Source organism: Antechinus flavipes, chromosome 1 (assembly GCF_016432865.1).
Source record: "Antechinus flavipes isolate AdamAnt ecotype Samford, QLD, Australia chromosome 1, AdamAnt_v2, whole genome shotgun sequence".
Classification (NCBI taxonomy): domain Eukaryota; kingdom Metazoa; phylum Chordata; class Mammalia; order Dasyuromorphia; family Dasyuridae; genus Antechinus; species Antechinus flavipes.
In genome coordinates this window covers 165,378,031-165,399,857 of record NC_067398.1, presented here as the reverse complement: position 1 = coordinate 165,399,857, position 21,827 = coordinate 165,378,031, and the positions used below count along the sequence as shown (strand labels likewise).

General features: G+C 36.1%; 2 protein-coding genes across 5 annotated transcripts in view; both read right to left on the bottom strand.

Moving 5' to 3' along the window:
- The window catches only part of CCDC125 (coiled-coil domain containing 125), an 80,181-nt gene extending 70,658 nt beyond the window's left edge, over positions 1-9,523 (bottom strand). For 2 of the 4 annotated variants that reach the window (XM_051992663.1, XM_051992681.1), the window contains exon 1: positions 8,240-9,508. The gene's annotated coding sequence lies outside the window, so the exon portion shown is untranslated. Of the gene's footprint in view, positions 1-8,239 lie in introns of all 4 variants that reach the window. The other 2 variants (XM_051992700.1, XM_051992690.1) reach the window with 2 other exon arrangements.
- A 3,862-nt stretch (positions 9,524-13,385) lies between these two features.
- On the bottom strand, positions 13,386-21,820 carry AK6 (adenylate kinase 6). The gene is made up of 5 exons (XM_051992713.1): positions 21,679-21,820; positions 20,188-20,280; positions 17,486-17,544; positions 16,306-16,451; positions 13,386-14,883 (listed from the first exon to the last, which is right to left on the bottom strand). Exons 1-5 carry the CDS (start codon positions 21,701-21,703, stop codon positions 14,694-14,696), a joined length of 513 nt encoding a protein of 170 aa, XP_051848673.1. The 5' UTR covers positions 21,704-21,820; the 3' UTR covers positions 13,386-14,693.
- Positions 21,821-21,827: the final 7 nt, after the last annotated feature.

The window sequence follows — 21,827 nt, the reverse complement described above, 5'->3', positions numbered from 1 at the left end:
GTATTTATGGATATGGGATTGGTTTGCCATTCCATTCTCCAACTCATTTTTACAAATGAGGAAATTGAAGTGTCACAGTGTCTGAGGTCAGATTGGATTTGAACTCGGGAAAATGAATCTTGCTGACTGATTCCATGGCTACCTGACAGTCTATTCCACTCTTGCTCATCATTTGCATAAAGATGATGATTGATATCATGAGAGCTAATAAGATCACCAAGGAAAACAAGATATAAAGGAAAGAAAGGAGAATTTAGTACAGAGCCTTAAGACACATCTACAATTAATTCATGAGAGAACAATGTCCAAAAAAAAAAAACCAAACAAAAAACCCTGGGAGGGGAGTAGTATTGAAGAGGGGATTGAAAGGTGATCTAATCATGTCACCCTAAACCCTTAACCTAATCAACTTCAACCTAAAAAACTTCAGTTTTATTGCCTTCAGGAGGAAATAGAAAAGGCTCTCTTTGGCATTCAAAGCCCTTCATTATCTAGTTCCTTCCTACTTTTCCAGGTTTCTCAAGCCTCACTTTCTGACACACACTCTGATCTATTGACACTGACCTTCTTGGTGTTTTGTAAACAAGATGCTTCATCTTTTGGCTCTTGACATTTTGTCAGGTTGTCCTCCATGTCTCTAACACTCTGCTCTACTCAGACGACTGACCTCCCTAGATTTCATTAAGTTCCGGCCGAAATGCCACATTCCACAAGAAGCCTTGCACTTTGTTGTTGATAATGTAATAGAGTGCCAGTCCTTGAGTCATGAAGACCTGAGTTCAAATCCCATCTCAGCCACTCACTAGCTGTGTAACCCTGGACAAAGAGTGGGATAGGTCTAAGTGGCAAAAATCCCACATTGTACAAGAAGCCTTCCCCCATTCCTTTTAATTCCCGTGCCTTCCCTCTTTAATTATTTCTTATTTATCCTGCATATAATTTACTTTGTATATATTTCTTGCATTTTGTCTTCCCCATTAAATTGTAAACTCCTTGGGAGTAGGGACTGTCTGATTTTTTTTTTTCTATGCCCAGGGCTTAGAAGGCCTTTTATAAATGTTAGTTGGTTGGTTGATTGAATTTGTGCTTTATTAGCCTGGCCTTTGAAAATGAGAGAGACATTTGTGTATATTTCAATTCCATTTTGAATGGGACTTAGATCTATCTCAAATTCAACTTATAATAAATTCCCTTCCTTCCCTGGCTCCAACTCAATCCCTTATTCTTCATTTGAATTGTTAGCATCCCCACCATGGTTACTTAGGTTCATAATGTAAAAGTAATTCTTAATTCTTCCTTTACTTTCAACCTCCATTTCCAAATTTAGTTGATGCTACATCCACATCTATTAAATCTTTATTTATAGCTTTTATCCTAGTTCAAAATCTAATAATTTTTCACCTGCACTTTCACAAAATCTTCCTAATTGATCTCCCTAATTCTATGTTAGTCTCTTCCCTTTTCAGTGAATCCCTCATGTAACTGCCAAATTAATATTTATTAAAAACAAACCAACCAGATCTGACAATGCCATTCTCTTCTCCCCTTTAAAAAAGAGGCAAAAAGCCTCTATGTTGCCTCTAGGATAAAATATAAATTCAAATCCAGCATTTAAAGTCTGCCATAATACACTCCAGCACATTTTTCAGGTCTGGTCCAAAGAGTTAGACTCAATGGCCAATAACATCAAGTTTACTCCCCACCCCAAAGCACCTTCCATTCAATCATTACAATGATTTTTTTTTTAAAGCACAAGTCCAATCATGTCACCTTACCTATCCCCACCCCTTAAGTCAATAAGCTCCTATTACCTCCTGGAGTAAATACAAAATGCTCTGCTTAGCATTCAAAATCCTCTATATTTCTATACCTTACTTTCCCACTTTCTTCACTTTCTGTTCCAGACTTGCCAGCTATTTGTTCTCTACTCATGACATTCAAATTCTTGTCTTTCCTCACTTCAATCTTGTGGGATACCTATCATATCCCAAATTTGTTTCACACACACACACACACACAGCTCAAATGCTAGCTCCATAAGGAAGCCTTTCTTGATTCCTACATTTATTAGCTCTCTCTTCCTCTTAACATTATTGTATATTTAGTTTATATTCATTGTGTATATCATCAGTAGCAAAAGGTAAATTCCTTGAGAATAGGGATTATTTCTTTTACTTGATATTCCTTATGCCTAATATGGGGCTGTAGACTGTTAAACTGAATCATGTATTAAGAAGATTCTTATTTTTTAATTATTTCTAATATGTTTCAAAAGAAAAATGTGTTCTGAGATCCAAATAATTTACATACAAATATATTTTGGGGACACAATCTTTTTAAAAAAATTTAAATTATTGTGTTGTTGATATCTTTTGCTTTCTGTCTTTAAAAAATATATATTTATTACCCATTACATTAATTTATGAACATGTCCTCCCTCAATATTTGACAAAATTTTCCTTGTAAGATTTTTTTACAAAGAAAAATATCAGTTCTGGAAAATCAGCACAACAACTATATTTAACATGAAGCACTCTGTCCCCATAATCACCCATTTTTTGAATGAAAGGAAGGAAGTATTCTTATTTCTAGGGCCAATTTTGATTATTATAATTATACAGCATTCATTTTCAGTTTTTATTGGAACATAACCTCCTCTTTGTTAATTGGGATTTTCCTACATTATTGGACAAATAATGTTTTTTTCTCTGGTTATAATCTTACATTTATAAAACACTTGGCATATATTATTTGATTATTTGATTGGGGTCAAAATCATAATTAGCAATTTTAAAAAACAGTTGCAATGTGATTTACCTATAACATAAGTATTGGTAGAGTTCATTAAAACCAGTATTATATATGAGCTACACATTGTTTAAAAACTTGGTATAGCATATTGTCAAGAACTAAGAACACTAATGAAACTGAATTTAGCTTAACATTTTAAAAGCTTAATATTAATTGAATAACATATTATAAATATTATACTTCATCATCTTAATATATTGAGAATATAAAATATAACCCACAAGCAGGAAGACTTGTAAACTTTTTCTTAGAAGGGCAATTGAAGATAGCTTTCAGCCAACTTAAATAATTTACAACTTTGAATATCAGTGTGGGCATTGATTGAATACATTTAATTTAAACAAAAAGTCACAATTATTTGTTAATTCCATCATTACTTACTTTCACCCTCATGCAACATTCATATGCACAGGTAAGTTAAATGGCTCAGTGAATAGAGTAGTGGGCCTAAGGAGGAGATTTAAGTTCAAATAAATCACTTTGGTCTGTCCCACTTTCCTCAACTGCAAAATTAATAGCACCTACCTCCTAGTGCCAATGAGATACTATTTGTAAAACACTTAGTACAGTGCTTGTTCCTTTCCCTTTCTATTCTGTTATAAATCCACATCACATACTAACCAATCAACAAGGATTTAAGCATCTACTAAATATTGGGCTCTGGGGAAAACTGATCTACATCTTGCTACTAGACCCAGAAGGCTCTGGAAGAGAAATCAAGGCAGGTGGCCTTGCACAACGCTGCCTTACTTAAATCCAATTCACTTGTATCATATAATGGCATTATGTCCCTGATGTCATGGTTCTCTTTAAGAATGAAGGACAAACAATAACAACAATGTGCCAGGCTCTGGGGATACAAAGATAAAAATAAATTAGAGACTCTAAAGAAGCTTACATTTTATTGGTGGAGAATATACATGTACCTATTATTATATATACAAGATAATTTGGGTTTGGTAACCACTATTTCCTTCCAATCAACTGCTTCCTTTTTAATTTTAGTTGCATTAATTTTGTTTGTTCAAGAACTTCTTATATGAGCTTGTCTGTTTTATCTTCCATGATCCTCACAAAGGTATGTTTGATATACTTTAGTAAAAAGAGCTCTTTTTTTCAGATTCAGAACACTTAGGATAGTTTCAGGTATGCTATCCTATAATATCCTATAGTATGCTATCCTAACTGAATATCAATGTCTTTATTAAATAGGGTTAATAAAATGCTCTTTTCCCTCATTTGTGATAATCAAATTAAGTGATATAATTAGTAAGTTAGTTCTAAAATTGTATTCAAGTTTAAAATTTTTTATGTATTGACTAAAACTAAAATATAAGGGAGACTCTACTGAGTGGAAGAGAGTATCATTGAGAAATAATGATGTTTTAAAAAATCAAAAACAGAGCAATAATAAAGCACTTAAAAAGAAAAATATAAATAAAAGTAAAAGAACAGTATCCTTTTAAATACTTCTTTTATTGAGAACACTTAACAAACAGCAACCTATTTCTTTTTGGAATTTACTACTCACATCAAGGCCAATTTAATTTTATTTCTATTCCTAAGCACTAACTTCTTTTTAATGAACTTCCAACACTGACTGTTAATCCGGTAAGATAATTTTTTTTTACATGAAGAAAATTGGGGATGGGGTAGATATCCTTTATTATAAACAATGTTACTAATAATAGTTAACATCTATATACATGTGAAATTCATATAAACTTTAAAAATTTAAAAACCCTATGTATATTATCTCATTTGATTGTCCCAACAACACTGTGGGGTAAATATTATTATATCCTTCTTTTACAGATGTAGAAACTGTTGTCTAGGAAAGGGGCATGTGTAGACAGGGCCCCTGAATAGGGAATCAAAATTTAGCCATTAAAACAAATCTCTCCTTCCTCATTTCCAAATCGATGGCCAAAGAACCCAGTATGCATTAGCTGGGAGTGATGAAGAGAGAAATAAAGCCTAGATGAAGATGGAATGTTTGCAAGAGTATATTGGTAAAATTTAACAATTGGCTGATGGGGAGAAGGAGAGAAATGTATGCTGGACACACTTTTAAATTTAATCTATGTCATTAACACATTCTCCACTACTTCCTTAAGTTCAGACAATTAACAATCAAATCCTGATTTACAGTTTTTACCAATGAAAATTTATCAGCTCTCAACAACAGTATGAGCTAGTTCCAGAGTTAATGCACATTTATATCCTCTCAAAACTGCTGAAGGGACAAGAGGGAAAAGGATAGCAGAGGGCTCCTAATAACGTTAGTGGGAAGCAATAAGATTCCTGTAGCCATCTATCATCATGAAAGTGAAGTTATATAAGTGAGCCATATTTGTATAAACTCGGAGATAGTATGTTCAATGTTGGCCATATTCATTGACAATCTTTACTTTCCTCTCCAAACCTGTAATTTCATTGGTATAAAGAACTCTTTGTGAGGAAACTCTCTTGCCTACTATATTGGGGTCAGGCAGACCCCAATCATGCTTCCCCTCACTCATTACTTCTTAGTCACTTCCTTGAGAACCTTTTTACTGCCTTGATTTAGATCTATAAACCAACTAGCCCAGATCTAGCACTTCCAACTATTTTCATGCTCTGCTCCCTCTCCACTTTACCCCCACTTTCCTTGCACTGATTTCCAACTCTACCAGGTTCTGCCAGAACAGCAATTAAATTCACATTTCTTTTCCTGGAATGGCTATATCAATTTTTTGGCCTATGACCCCATTCCTATCTCTATAACTTTCCAGACGAAAGTATATTATCTCCCCTATTAAAATGTAAAATTCTTGAGAGTAGAAACTGCTTGCGCTTGTATCACCAGTATTTAGGATGCTACCTGATATAGTCACTTCTTATTAAAAGCTTTTTCACTAATTAATTCATTCATTTATTTAACAAATGCAGATCTGCATCTGTTCTACAATCTAACAGTCTTGGAGAATTGCCCAAGGCACTGAGGAGTTAAGGGATTTGTCTAGGGTCACACAGCCAGGCTGAATCAGAGAAAGGATCTGAACTTGGTTTAGATGACTCCAAGACTAGACCTTGATTCATGACACCATCCTGCTTTTTATTCCCTATTAAGTTGTGTGATCTAAGAAATACCCCAGAGTAATTCCCATATGTCTATTATGGGGAAGATTCTGTCCTGTTACAAAAGACATAGGGAAGGAATATTGAAATATTCAAAATAAAGAACTAACAGTTGTTAAGAAATGGAAGAGACAACCTTATGAGGCAATACTATGTTTAATCACAGGTCTAGATGTTAGGTGGGGGTGGAGATCAGCATAGACTAGATGATTTCTTTAAAAAAAAAAAAAAAAAAAAAGGTCAATCGGAACAGAAGTGAGTGCAAGGGATAATGTTGTAAAAAAAATTACCCTGGCATGGATTCTGTCAATATAAAGTTATTATAAAATAAAATAAAATATATTACAAAAAAAAGGTCCTTCCAATTATTTGACTTATTTCTTTGAAGACATTCTAGGCCCTGGATAAAATGAACCAAAAAAATGTGATCTGAAAGGGTCACATTTGTATTAAAACACCTTAGCAAACTTAGTTGATCAACATGAGTGACAGAAAGCAAAGTCTGATGGAATAAAACAGGGGGACAAGTAATCTATATTAAGAGAAAGAACTCTCAAAAGGTTTCAAGAAGGGACTGCTACAGTAAAGAGTTCTAAACAAGAGCAGAATGAGAACACATGGAGTTTGGGACTGAGGGTATCAAAGAGAGGAGTGCTGAAAGATAGACACCTAAAAAACACTTCACAACTTTGTCTAGAATTATTTCTTTGAAATGCTATGCAATAATTACCTATTGCAACATGGTTGAGCTGTACTAATTTCCTTTTAAGGAGTTAATCTTCTAATATTAAACTGTAAATTTCATTAGAAAAGGGACTGCTTCTCAACTAAATTTTGCATCACCTTCAGGGCCTAAGCATACAACAGACATTCAATATTTAACAGAATCAACTATGATTCAAGGCACTAGCTGCTCTGGGTCCACAAGACTGCAGTAGTACTGGGGAAGTCATTTTTCAACTTGTTATGGATCTTACAGAATAAGGAAATACTGACCTTATAGACCCTAACAATTTGTCTAGACCAATATTTAAACTGGTTACATGTACATACTTAAATTGTTTCTAAAGTTACACTAATACTACATATCTGCAACTGTGACAGTATTCACTGTATCCTCATTACCTAAGTTCTCCAGAAATTTGGGGCATCGAATAAAGATTTCATATTCATACTTCGAAAAGTATTTAAAAATACTTCTGCACCAAAAAAATACCAGTTCAACAATGGGGATATAAAAACACATAATATTGTCCCTCACTCAAGATAATATTCTTCTAGGAGAAGATACCAAATGCAAACAATATATAAGTGTATGTAAAATAAGGTTCAATGTGATGGGACAAAGTGAGAGATCAAAAACACTCTATAAAATTTCTGGGAAAAATATTTTGTGTTACAAGGATCAATAAAGACTTTATGGCCGAAGCTTCCCTGGAAAGACTAGGATTCTGAAAAGTTTAGAAAAGGGGATACATTTCCGGGATAGAGGACAGACAACTTGCCAGGATGCATAAAGGGGCTGGAAATGGTTGTACTATTACCCGGCTGAAGGGACAGTAAATCGAAAGAAAGCTGTCCAAGAGATTTGGAGCCAAACTGAGAAGGGTCTTTCATACCAGCCAGGCAACAAGTTTGTGTTAAATCTAGGAGTCAGGCTCGATGCTAAGCGCTGAAGAGTCAAAAAAATAAAAATGTCTTTGCTCTCAAAGAGCTCAGTTTAATGGGGGAAAGAACCAAAAAACAACCCAACCACAACCACACACACACACACACACACACACACACACACACACACACACACACACTTTTTCATTTTATGGGCAATATTGAGCGGCTGCCACTCCATTCTATGATGATGAAAATTAGAAGGGAAGAAAACTGCCTATCTAGGGGAGAAGCAAGCCGCTACCAGCTCAGCTTTGGCACTTAGCAAAATACTCCTCCGGGATGCCGGGGGCCTTCAGAAGCGGCGCTCCCTAGTCACTGGAACCACCATCTTTCGGAAGTTTGACCAGTTTACCAGTGCGAGCTGGTCTCCACGTTCTCCCCGAAGACCACACTGCGGGAGCTTCCTTTAACTTAGGAAAGGGGTGTGGGGGAAACGGACGCGCCTTCCCCCTTTTCCAATCAGGGATCCCTCCTCCTTCTCCCCACGGCCTCACTTCTCCAGAAGCCCTCACCTGCCCGGGGCAGGCCGGGACGATCTCCACTCCCATGCACTCCCGCTCCGGCCCTCGGAGAGGAGAGGGAAGAGGGGTGGCAGCTCGGTCCTCCGAGGGCCTGCCCCGGCCGCACCTGCACTCACCTGGCACGCACAGATCGATCCCGGCCCGGCGGGTCCTGCGGGGCGGTAGTGCCGCCCGGATGTCCGGCTTGGTTGTGGCTGATGCAGCGCCGCTGAGGGTTGCCTACCGGGGCCAAGGCCACGTTCGCTCCGAACCCCCCGGGTGGCGCCCTGACCAGCGAGCGCAGCGTCCTCAGCTTAGGGAGCACCGGGAATTGGGCAAGTCCAGGCGAGATGAGGTGGCAGGAAGATAAAACCCTGGTGTTGCCTGAGAGGGTGTGCGCACTGCTTCCTCTGACTTTCCCCTGCCCGCCCTCCTGTCCTGGCTTCCCTTCCTTCAGGGGCACAACTGGCTCGGAGGATGTGAGGAGCAGGAGAGAGTGCAGCCGGGAGGCCGAGCGAGGGGCGAGGGGCTCCGGCCAGGACAGAAGGGATCTGAACAGAAAAAGACTAAGATCACCACGGGACACCCTATACGGGGTGACTCCCGGCTTCAGCGCTAAATGCTGGCTAATAAGGCTCGCCATTATTTTAAGTTCGGCATTTGGCATCTTTGAACTTGTCTGATACTTGCTCCAACCGTGGTTCTTGGACCTTCTGGAGTTCAGTCCATGGTAAGCGGTGTCGATTGCGTCCTACTGGGCACTGTGCTGAAAAGTACAATTGAAGTTAGGGTGTCATGTCCCAGGAGCTTGCACTCTTAGGGTAGGGAATAGGATGGGGTCAAGATACATACATGAAATGTATGGATGATAGAATATGAAATACAAAAGGTGTTTTAAAAAAAAAAAAAGTGTTCCAGCAGTTTAGAGGTGAGTAGCATGGGGTTGTGGATCCACTGGGAAGCAATGTGGATTCTAATCCGTGAATATCTGTAATAAATGTGGGTCTTGAGGAAAGGTAGAATTTGGATGAGGGCATAAAGGCAGGGCTCTATATGCAGAGCGTATAGGAAGCACCATGGATGTGGATCCAAGGAGCCTGTTTTTCAATCCCAGTCGGCTACTTACTATTAGTGTGATCTTGGGGAAGTAAGCTAAAGGCTCAGAGCCTTAAGAGTCTGCACCTGTAAAATAAAGGAGTTGGACCAGGTGAATGCCAAGACCCCTTGTGGTTTCTATCCCGTTTGGGAACTAGTAAGACCAGTTTAGTTTTAATGGAAGTTTACTGTGAGGAGCTTTAGAAAATCCCAAATGGGCTCCTTCAGAGTGGGACCTCTGGGGGATAGGGTGGGAAGCTATAGTTTTATACATGTTATATGTGTGTGTTTGTGTATAGATATATATATGTATAATTTCTTGACCCTATGTTTGTGTGTTTATGTGTGTGTGTATATATATATATATATATATATATTCATATAGTTTAATTTCCTGACTCTAATGCCCATCAGTACCTGCTCACTCCTGGTCATCCAATTACTGCATGACATTTATGACATTCAACAGCTATTCAATATTTATTATGTACCTACCAAACACCGACCATTATTCTAAGATTGGGGAAGATACAAAATTTGGGCAAGACATGGTCTCTACCATCAGGGAGCTCATGTTCCATGGGAATGGAATGGGAACAAGCAAATGATCATACATGATACCAGTATTACACAATAAATGCATTAGTTGTCAAATTAGGTTACTGTCAGTCTTTAAGCAAAGAATGGATCACAATTTGTTGGGTATATGATTGAGGGTATCTTTGTTCACGGATTGGTTCAGTTAGATAGCAGATGAGTACCTAACCAACTCTGAAATTCTGATCCTGTGCTGCTGTTTTGAAGGGGAAGGTGAGAGGTTGCTGTCATGGAGGTGTTAAGTGGGCATTTACAGAGTAGCAGAAATTCAGTGAAGAGGGAAATGTTTACAGCATAGCAAATAGCACCATAAAAGGCAGCTTGTAGGATCTAGGAGATTTCCATTTATAGAGAATAAGGTAAAGCTAGAGAAGTACTGAAAATGAAGGGCCTTGATGCTGTACAAAGGAGTTGTAACACCCAGTAGAATGTGAGCTTTGGGCTAACAAATGCTGTTTTTTGTATTTCCAGCATTTCAGTTTCTTGATTATTTTTGTTTTGGATCAATCCCTTCACTTTAATAAGTACAGCGGACTATTGATATGGAAACTCTCCTCAACTGAAAACTTAAGGTTTGAAGGTTGCAAGAGAAACTGAGATGTTAAATGACTGAGCCACAGTTAGGAAGTGCCAGAAACAGAATTTAAACACGTCTTCCACGAGGTATTAGCTCTTTGTCCATGGGACCACACTAACTTCTTGCCTAAAATGTAATGAGTGAAAAAGCATGTATTAATCATTTCTGCTCTATCCCAGGCATTATGCTAAATACTGGGGATGTAATAAGATAATACCAGCTTACATTCTCATATAAGAAAGGATAACACTATAAAGGGAGTGGTGGCGATTTAAGGACAATTAACATATCCTTTTTAGGAATGATGGCATTGATTTGACTAGGGAAAGGTAAGGCAGCTACCAGACTCAGCCTGCAGATGGCCAGAAGATAGGGTGCTGGACCTGTATTGGACATTAATATCAATCAGGACACCAAGGCAGAAACCAGAGTGCTTAGATGTAGCAAGGCAACATAATACAAAGATAGTTGTAAAGTAGCAGGTGCTTAAGAAATATTCATATTTTAATTGTCAGGAGACAATAGGGTGCCACTTATTTTGGAATAGTGATACAACTAGCTTTAGGGGGTGAAAAAAAAAGAGAACATTCTGGCAGCAGTATAAAGATTAATCAGAGAAAACACAACTATTCCAGTAGTTAGAATCCAATGATGAGATTGTACTAATTTACTGATAATGGGAACAAAGAGGGAAGGAATTAACATATAGAAGGTAGTGTCCAGGGAACTGATTAGATGTGAGACAAGGAAGATTTGGCAAACTTTAGTCACTATGAATCCAGAATTCTCAGTGTAAGTCATAGCTTTCTAAATATTTTTCAGGGCTGCCTAGAAATTCTATTTAGGAGTTGGCCATACAACTGTAGAAATTTAAAAATTATCACATTTAGGTACTACTAGTCTTTTTCATACTCTTAATAGTATTGTTGCCTTTACACATAAAGCTGTTTTGTTAAAGGTTCTCAAGTCCACTGGAAGGAAATATGTTTCCAATGTTTCAGATTAGGGTGGGAAGCTTTTGGGTGTTTGAGTAATTATATCAAACCCTCGCAAATCCCAAAAGGTCACACTGCTCTATTTATTACAGAAAATAATGTTTCAAAGAACAGTGAGAGGGAAACCTAAGTTTTTAACTATCATAGGGAAATTCTGATGACATTTATGAAAGTTGATTTTTTTATCTTTTCCTTCAAGTCTCTACCACTTATACCTTAACTTAGAACTTAGAAACAAACAACTTCACCTCCTGGGTTGTTTGCTCATCTCCACAATAAGGGCTAGAACTAGATGTCTTTTAAGGTTTTTTCATCTTTTAACTCTATCATCCTGTGCAAAACACCATCCTATGAATAAAAAATAGCCTCTCCCCTCCAGATTACATTCTACTATTAAGGGCAAAGCTTTGAACATAAGATACTAAGTGAATAGTTATCACAGAAATCATTCTGTTATAACAGAGGGGAAGGGGGATCTTGGACATATTGAGTTTGAAGTGCTGACAGAATATCCAAATGGAGATAACTCATAGGCAGCTGAAGATAGCAATACAGACTTGGAGTAATATTCCAAGAGCTGAAAATGACATTACCAAGAAAGTATATGGGGAGAAAAGACAACCATAGACCAAATCTTGGGGAATAACCATTTCAAGTACTTGGGGGGAAAAAAGGTAGACACCAAGTACTTATTATGGACAACCACTATAGATATAACATGTCTCTAAAGCCATGTGAGGAACACATTGTTCCAACAGATGAACATGCTAGTTGCTGGTGATGTTTGAGAAGGCAGTTTCAAGGACATTAGGACAAAATTCCAAGAAAAAACTAGATTGTGATGAAGCAAAAGTATTTATCTATCATTGATAGCAAAGAGGCTGGGAAAGTAGCAGAAAGAAGGAGGGTCAAGTGAATTTTTTGTGAGAAATTGGGGAAACCTGAGCAAGTATGGTATAATAAGGACTGGAAACTGGTGACTGGTGTGAAGGTGAAGGGAAGAGAAGAAAGACTTGAGACAGATTTTAAAAACATGAGGGAGAAGAAGTTGAAGATAATACTAAGTTTATACACTTTCCAGGGAGAGAACATACATGTATATGTATAAGCATATAAAAAATAGATTGTTTGAAGGGGTGGGAAGGGCAAGGCAATAGTATCTTGAGAAGAGAAAAGACTTCAGGGAGAATGCAGTGCTTGAGTTGAGCTGTGGAGAAAGCTAGAGAGTAAGAGTCAGAGTTAAAGAATATATTCTGGATATAAGGATAGTCAATGGAACAGGCACATTTTACAGAAAGGTCAGTAAGGGAACTGTAGAATGTATAAAGGGACATAATGTATAATAAGGCCAGAAAGTGAAATGGTAGCCAAGTTGGAAGTGGGGTTTGTCAGAAAGAATTTGATCCTAAAAGGAGCAGCAAGCTTCTGGTTATTTTATAAGCAGGGATGCAATATGATACTTGTATTTTAGAATAATGTCAACAAGAAGCAGCTACACCCAGAGAAAGAACACTGGGAAATGAATATAAACTGCTTGCATTTTTGTTTTTCTTCCCGGGTTATTTATATCTTCTGAATTCAATTCTCCCTGTGCAACAAGAAAACTGTTCGGTTCTGCACACATATATTGTATCTAGGATATACTGCAACCCATTCAACATGTAAAGGACTGCTTGCCATCTCGGGGAAGGGGTGGAGGGAGGGGAAAAATCGGAACAGAAGTGAATGCAAGGGATAATGCTGTAAAAAATTACCCTGGCATGCGTTCTATCAATAAAAAGTTATTAAAAAAAAAAAAAAGAATAATGTCAACAGCAAATCAGATAGAATTAGTAGTTGTGGAGGATAGACTGGGAAAAAAAGTAATGGCCTATAGAGAGAGATGGAAGAGATCCAAGAGATATCAAAAAGGGAGCACTGATGAGACTTTGCAAGTAAACATAGAAAAGAGGACAAATTGTGATACACAGACAAAAAGTAGTCAGAAATAAGAGCAAAATTTTGGGAAAATAACCACAATTCTGTCACTTAAATTTATAAATCATCTTCTTCACACTAACTGTAAAAATAATAACAACCATTTTTTATAAAATTCCAAAACCAGAGTTTGTAATTTCTCCAAGGTCACACATTTGTTAAATATCAGTCAAGATATGAATTCAGATTTCTCCTAAATTAATATATTGCTCTGTGGGCAAATTGAATTTAAGAAGCTAGTAATATGTCCAAATGAAGATGTCCTAAAGGCAAATCAGTCATACAGGTCATCAACAATTAATGTGACTTCCTTTTACAAAAACACAGATTCTCATCACCTTTTGATTGAAGCTGTAGGTAGTAAGATTTACAACCAGTGATCTTTGAAAGGATTGTTTCTCAGAATGACCAATAAAAGAACATAAAGTAACATAAGCAAAGGAATAAGGCTAAGTAAGGCCTGTTTCATGGTTCAAGAATACATCTGTAAGGCACAGAAATATGTTTTTAAAAGGGGGAAGAAAAGTGCTAGTTATCAATATTAAACACATTTTCATGAAATACACAATTACTGTATTTTAAATTTTTATCTAATAATTATCACCACGTATATGGTAACAAAGCATTATCACATGAATTTTCATGGAACTTAGCAAGACTGAATTAGTCAACCAATAAATTAATATTTAGTTTCCATGGGTGCAGAAAAGACTGCTATTTCCCTTTTATGTGGAAAATGTGATTATCTTTCTCTTCTGCAGAGACAAATATCAGTGCTAAGATCAGCAGTGATTTTACAGGCAAACAAGTTCAGTGACCTCTTGAAAATGCTATTTTCTCAAAGATATCACCATTTACTTTGCGACTATCCAGATTTATAACCAACTTCGAAGATTAAAGAAAGAAAACAGCAATTCACCACCAATAGAAAACTTAATGTAATATTTATAGCTTTATCCTTAGACTCTTTTATTTATAAGTCAGCAGTTCTTCCTAGCCTTCATTTTCTTTGTGTCAAATATTAAAGATTTTCACCTATTTTCTCAATTTTGCTTATTCTTTAGCAGTTAACCAAAATAAATGACAATGGTGAATATTCCTAAACTTTAAAAGTCCTTAGTAAACTTATTCATTGTACTTGAGGTTTTCAGTTTTCTCATGGAGAAAAAAAATTAATTTAGACATAACTCAATCTTATATATTGTCCACTTGTTCAACTTCTACAATCTTGGACCATAAATTTGGTGTATGTTGTCTTAATTTCTATTGCAGGGGGAGGGAGAACTCATCAACAAAATCTTTAACCATCATGTGGAAAGCCTTCAAAGTCCATGCTTTCACCCTCAAAGTTCAATTATTATCTTTTATCCACTGCTCAATCCATTTCATTATCTGATCTAAATTACTCTCTAGTTCTTCTGGTACATTGCTGGGCAGCCGGTGTACTATTTCCTGCTTGTAGGAGGCCAAGGCTTCTTCATAAAGAATTTGAAAAATTTCACATTGAATATTGTTCTGTAGTTTCTTTACAGTGTATCCCCTAGAAAAAAAAGTTGGGGTTTAGACACACATTTGCAAAATCTGAATGAACAAGTATGAGTTTAGGAAACTCCCACCCTCCAAAAAACTGTTGAATACTGTTGTAAAAATAATTTTTGTTTTCAAATTAGAGGCAATAATTTAAAAGTATCATAATTTGAGAAGCAGTTAGATAGGATGTCAAATTCGAAACAGAAACAAATCCACAACTTTGTACTTGAGAGGAAAAGAGATTCTGAGCTTCTTTCCTGTAAGATAGGATCCAATTAGCTGCTTGGAAAGTATTTATCAGGCACCTGCCTGTCAAAGAAAAACCATGAAAGAATAAGAGTTTCTCAATTTCACTAGTCAGATTAGTCTACTCATTAAGAAAATATTGTCTAGATTTTAACAGATCTACTACAAAATAGTACAAAAAAAAATAGAATCAGAATATTGGTGGCTTTTATATGAAGATGGCAATGGTAAGACAACCATGTGTAGAAGAAAAAAGTCAAGAAAGTCAGGTCTAAAGAGATCCGAATTCAAATCCTGGCTCCACTACATTCTGGCTGTGTGTCCTTGAGCTTTAATTTTTTGTAATTATTTGTAAAGTGGGAATAGTATGGCCTTTACCTTTCTCAAATAGTCATTATAAGAAAAAATATATAACTATAAAATGATATGTAAATGTAAATTTTTGTAATTATTATAAAAGGTTATAAATTATTATGGCATTTTTTCCAGATTATTTGTTCTACTGTTCTTGGTCAGTATTATGGATAAAAGTTTAAAATTCCATATAAGATGCATACCCTTTAAGCCAAGGAGACCATTATTAGGTCTACATCCCAACGAGATCAAGGAAAGAAGAGAAGGACCTATATGTACAAAAATATTTATAGCAGCTCCTTTTATAATGGCAAAAAATTAGAAACCGAGGTGATGCTCATCAATTGGGGAATTGCTGAATAAGTTATGATATGTGAATGTTATGGGATACTACTGTGCTATAAGAAATAATAAGATGTTTCAGAAGAAGATGACTTGATTGAAATGATACAGAACAAAGTGAGCAGAACCAGGAGAACAATTTACACAATAACAATATTGTGTACTGTGTAAAAAAAAATAACGCTGAAGATTCAGGAACCTTTAATAACACGATAATCAAACACAATTCTACAGGACCCTTATGTTCTCCACCTCCTGACAGGATAATGGAAAAGTGAAAGACACTGAGAATACATGGAGATATGTGTTTTTTTGAAGTGGTCAATGCAGGAATTCATTTTGCTTGACTCTATATATGTTTCTAAATAGGGCAGGGAGGGGAGAGAGGGAAAAAAGGTGGAAAAGAGAAATGATGTATCTTAGTGAAAATAAAATTTAATTTAAAAAGTAAAATAATATTCTATAATGAACAACTTCATTCTTCTCTTACCTCTTTTCAAGTCTTGAATATAATATAGAATTATCTGTTTGGAGCACAAAAACTATATGAAACCATCGTTCAGGGAAGAAGTCACAGCCATGGTAATCAACAATAACTCCACCTTCTTTCATTTTATTTTCTAACTCATCAACTACCTGTTTAAAAAAAAAAGTGTATTAAAGAAAGATCAATTCTCCCATTAAATTATAAGAAACATTTCATTTTTAATTGTGAAGAAATGTTTAAAACATATAGCCTTAACATTAAGTAAGCTACTGATCATTAATTATATTAGTATAAAATCTTTATACAGTGACGGATTCAATAAGTTGCATCTTTCATGTTTATTTTAGCAGTTATCTCTACTTCAGACTTTAAACTTCATCATAAAGTAATCAGATACCATTTTAAATATTTGAAATATTATATAAGGATGATGACTTTACCAAATGCTGAATTTTGTTTTGCCTCTAGGTGTAATTAGTTTAACTGGTATAATATTATCCTTTCCTCTAGACTTTTTAAAGATTTATCATTTCCATTGTATTTATTAAAGTGTTTTAGCATTGATATTTTTATTTATTCTTTGTATGTTCATCCAGCTATTATATGAGCTTACCAATAACATCTGCATAAATGGTTTAAGTTTTTTAAAACTCTGTATGTACCCATGCAGAACTTGAGTAATAAATTGTATACTGCCTGCACCATCAAAAGAAAGAAGCAACAGCAGCAGCAATAATAACCATTATGCTATGGAGAAAAGCATAGTGTACACAGAACTTGCATTCGAGTCAACAAGACCTGGATTCCAATCCTACCTCCAACACATAATAGCTTTTTGACTCTAGCTAAATAATGTAATCTTTTTGTTTTCCCAAGTAACTCTAAAACTATTATTTCAGAATATGATACACAATGTAATACTGTTGAATGTTATCAATTTAATACTTTGTAATCAATTAAACTTTACATTTATGAGTTTTTTTTTATTTCTTTCAACAAAACTAAGATTAGCTAAGGAAAATTTTTATTTTTAAAGACCATTTCAATGCTTTCAAAGAACACCTATTTCATCTATGAAATGATTTGCAGCTCAGCATTGATATGGGGAGTTCCCTTCTTAGGGAATATCCCATAATGAAATTACAACTCTAAACAAAAAAAACAGTAATAATCTTGTACTCACTCTGTCTTCATCCAAAATAGGACATTCATATTCTTCATCATAGCCATCATATAACTGTCCTAAAGAAAGAAGAATAAGAACATTGCATTGTTCAAAATTATCCCAATAGCATTTGCAAATATTTGGAATTTAAATTTAGCGCTTCCCCCCTATAAACAAAAAGATTTATTTCACAATGAATTATTAGACACTATTAGAGGAACACATAGCAAGGAATAGTAGATATAGTTCTAGCTTTAGACTTGGGTTGAAATACCATTTCTGATACTAGCTGTGTGTCCAAATTTTGTGTCCTCGATAATTTCACCAAAATTGATCAGCTAAGTCAGAGGGTATTTCATGTAACTAAATTCCATGTGCATGACATTTAAATCAGCATGTTGAGATATGGAAACCAAGTCAAAGAAGACTTGAAAGAAGTGCCTGTGATTAGCCTGAAGAAATAATAGCTGTTTAAATATTTTAAAGTCTACTATGCTGAAAGGGAAGATGACATTTTAAGTAAAAGTCAAACTTAGGATTAATTGATCAAGTCATAAATCATCTCAAATCTATATCTCCACAGATGAGGATCTATGTGCAGTTACTTATTTCTATCTACAGGATGAGCTGCTTTGAGTACAAATTCAAAATGTTCAAAACGGAATCCCTCAACTTACCAAATTAGCTTCTCTCCCCAATATCTATCATTGGTACTCCATATGGAAGGCTAAAATTATTTTAGATTTCCTACCTTACCTTTATTCCTTATATCTAATCTATCATCAAGAATTTCCTATAAAACATCTCTCAGATTATGTCCTCTCTGATCCTCCTGTTCTAGTCCAAACCAACATCACCTCATACACTTAGGTTAATATTAGAAGCCACAGCTTCTTATTCTCTGTCTCCTTTGATGTTCTCCCTCATATCCATCTTACATACTAAAGCCAGGCTAATCTCCTTAAAATTTTACTTTTATTAGTTTTTTTTTTTTCAAAAATTGACTATTTCCTAATTAACTATTTCATCAAGTCCAAATTTCTGTACCTAATTTTTCAAGACCCTCCATAATCTTATCGCATTTTTTTCTTCAGAAAGTCACTTCCCTAGGTCTCAGTTTCCTCATCTAAATAATGAAGAACTTCTAGCTTAGACTCTATGAGCCTATGCTCAATTCAACAAATACTTACCAAATGCCTACTACATAATGATAAATGTACAGCATTATGTACCAGGTGCCAGCAGAGAAACAAAGCTTAGATAATGATTTTTATAAATTTTTATAAAACATTTTAAAGTCTTCAAAGCATTTACATACTTCATTTAACACCCTCCTGAGGTCCTTTTCAAGGTATTATTATAATTCCCTTTTTGCTAATGGACACTTGTCTGGAACATTATGATTTCAGAAGGTTAAGTGATTTGCTCAGTCGCACATAACAAGTACTACAAGGGTCAGAGGTGGAGTCTGAACCCAAATGTTCCTAGCTCTCAGGCCAGTACTCTTTGTCTACTATACTTCACTGCTTCAGATACAATCCCCATCCTTATGAAATTTAAGGGCCCAATAGGAAAATAAGATGGAAATATAACTATAATACAAAACAAAGTCAAGCAAAACATCTCAGGCTACATTAGGAGAAACAGTATCTAAAATTAAGGAAGTCATCATTCTGCTAAAACCATTAAAATATTGGGGTCAACTTTAGATACCATAAGAGAAGGAACATTTATCATCTGGAAAGGGTTCAGAAAAGAACTATTAAACTGGTGAAAGGCCTCTCGATTATGCTAATTAAGAATCTATTGGAAGAGTTGTGAATTTTAGCCTTGGGAAAAAAAAATAAGAAAGAAGATATAGTTGCCTCTAAATATCTAAAGGAAATGTTCTTCTGACAAAGAAAGCAAAATTAAGGGCAACAAAGAAGTTTAGGAAAGACATACTTTAGAATAATTTTAAGAAAAACTTCCCAATAATCTTATTATTCAGTTGTTTCAGTTATGTCCAACCTCATTTGTGATTCTTTTGGCAAAGATACTGGAGTGGTTTGCGATTTCCTTTCTAATAATAACTATCTCAAAATGAACTGGACTACCTTGGTAGATAAGAGAGCTCCTTCAGTAGAAATTTTTAAGCAAAGGATGGATGGTCATTTATTGAGAAGGTTGTGGACAAGATTCTCTAGACCAAAGCTTAAATTTTGAATGGCGACCCCATATGGGTTACTTAACAATGCAGGGATCATGAAATTATGATTTACTATCAATAAATGTTTGATTTTGTATACCTATTACATAAACCTATACACCCGGGGTTATATAAAAATTTCTCAGACAAAAAGGGGTGGCAGGTAGAAAAAGTTTAAGAAGTCCTGGTACAATAAAGTTTTGCAAAAGTAAATGTTAAAAACTCTGCATGTATTTGGAAAATAAAATACTATTTTTAAAAAAGACGTGACATTAAGAACTTTCTTCGTCAGTACAGATGACAATATCTACTTAGAAGAGATATGAAATGAGAGAAGGTTGAACAAAGAGGATGGCTTAATATTATGAAAGGCTTCAAGTACAAAGACTTAGAATTGGTTAACTATTTCTCCCAAAACAAAATCAAATAAGGTAAATCTCTTCATCGTGCCTTCATACCATCACATGTTCTATTTATTTAAGTCACAACACATCTATGATGAAAAGTTTCCTTTTACAAATATAAAGTTTACCTTCTTGTGCCAAATCGCCCACATTAACATATGTCAGCCCTGTTCTTGATGCAAGTTCTTTACCTAGAGTAGTCTTTCCAACTCCTGGTGTACCTATAAGACAATTTATAAAAGATATCAAGGTAAACATTAAACAGGGGAAAACAAAACATAGAGCATCACTTTCTTAAGGATTATAAATACAGGATTAGAAGAGAAGCTGAAGTCTAGTTCCTAGTTCTGCTTTTACAGATGAAGAAACACTTTAGAAATGAAAGGGCTTGCTCAAGATCACAAACACAGCAAAATCTCTAGTAGCACAACTAGGTTTTAAACTCCAGTATTATGATTCTAAACTCAGCCTTCTTTCCAAGCTGCATGCTGTCAAACACTTGCTGCTCATATGCTATTTTACTACAATCTTTTTCTGAAACAGGAACAGTGCTTATATATGCTTAATATTTGTTGAAACTCAGATCTCTTACTGTCACATACTATGTTCAGACCTGATGTTCTTGTAACAGAAAGCACAATTATTTACTCTGAGGGAGAAATTTTTATAAATGCCCTTGCCAAACCAATTGCCAATTTTACTTTTTTAACTCTTGACAGGTTAATGAGGCTATCAAAGCTAAATGGTCACCATATTATCCAATTTTATGCTACTTTCCTCTCTGCGCCTTTAGTCTCCTCATCTGCAAGTAAAATTGGCCTGAAATATCTCCAGTTTCCTCTTCATGAAGACTGTTAAACTTCTATCTGCCCCAAAAGTTACCTAAGATAATTTACGTATATATTACAAACACTTAATGCATTTAGGAGACAATACAAAACTTAAAGCTAACTCAATGATGAACAGATTAATTATGTCTGATCTTTAGAAATAAAAGTGCTACCTAAGATTCTATAATTGGGTCACACTGATGAGCTGGGCTTGCAAGGGTTTCAAGCTGAAATTTCTTTAAAGGGCTGTGGCACATCTAACGAAACAATATAAGCAGCACTCATTAAAGACATGGATGTGGATCCAAACCATTTGCCCCAAGATAAGTCACAACCAGGTTCCCCAACAATCATTCACTAGACATCATTAAAGATGCCCCATGGCATGTTTACAGAGAACTCAGGGGATGATGAGAACATCAGGCTTCTAGTCTGGGGGGCAAGTCGTTTCTAGGAATTGATTGGAGGTTGGGGGGATAGCCTTCAAGCCTTTAGAGTCACCATGTGTAAAAGGAGACTGGAATAGCTGGGGGACCGCTCGGCTGTACATTCCTCGGATGCCCAGGACAGGCGTTTTTACTTTTTCATCCTGACATGAGAAGGTAGCGTATAAAACGAGCGATCCGGGCGATCCTAGACTGACCAACCGAATTTAACGTCCCCCGCCCCCGGTTGCCACTACCCCTCCATTCCCCGAACCACCACCGAGCACGGCCTAATCCCTGACAAAAGGAATTCATCCAGCTCCGAAGCCCCGCAAATCCCAGTCCCCCGAGCCGCAGCCCTGACCCGTGAGCAGGATGTTGGGCCGCATGGTCGCGGTGGTGCCGGCTCCGCCCCGGTCGCCTGCTCTCCACGAGGGAGCAGCTAGCCGAGGGGGCTAGACAGGAGCAGAGGGGGCGGGCCCAAGGGTCCTCGAGCACTCGCTCGGCGCACAC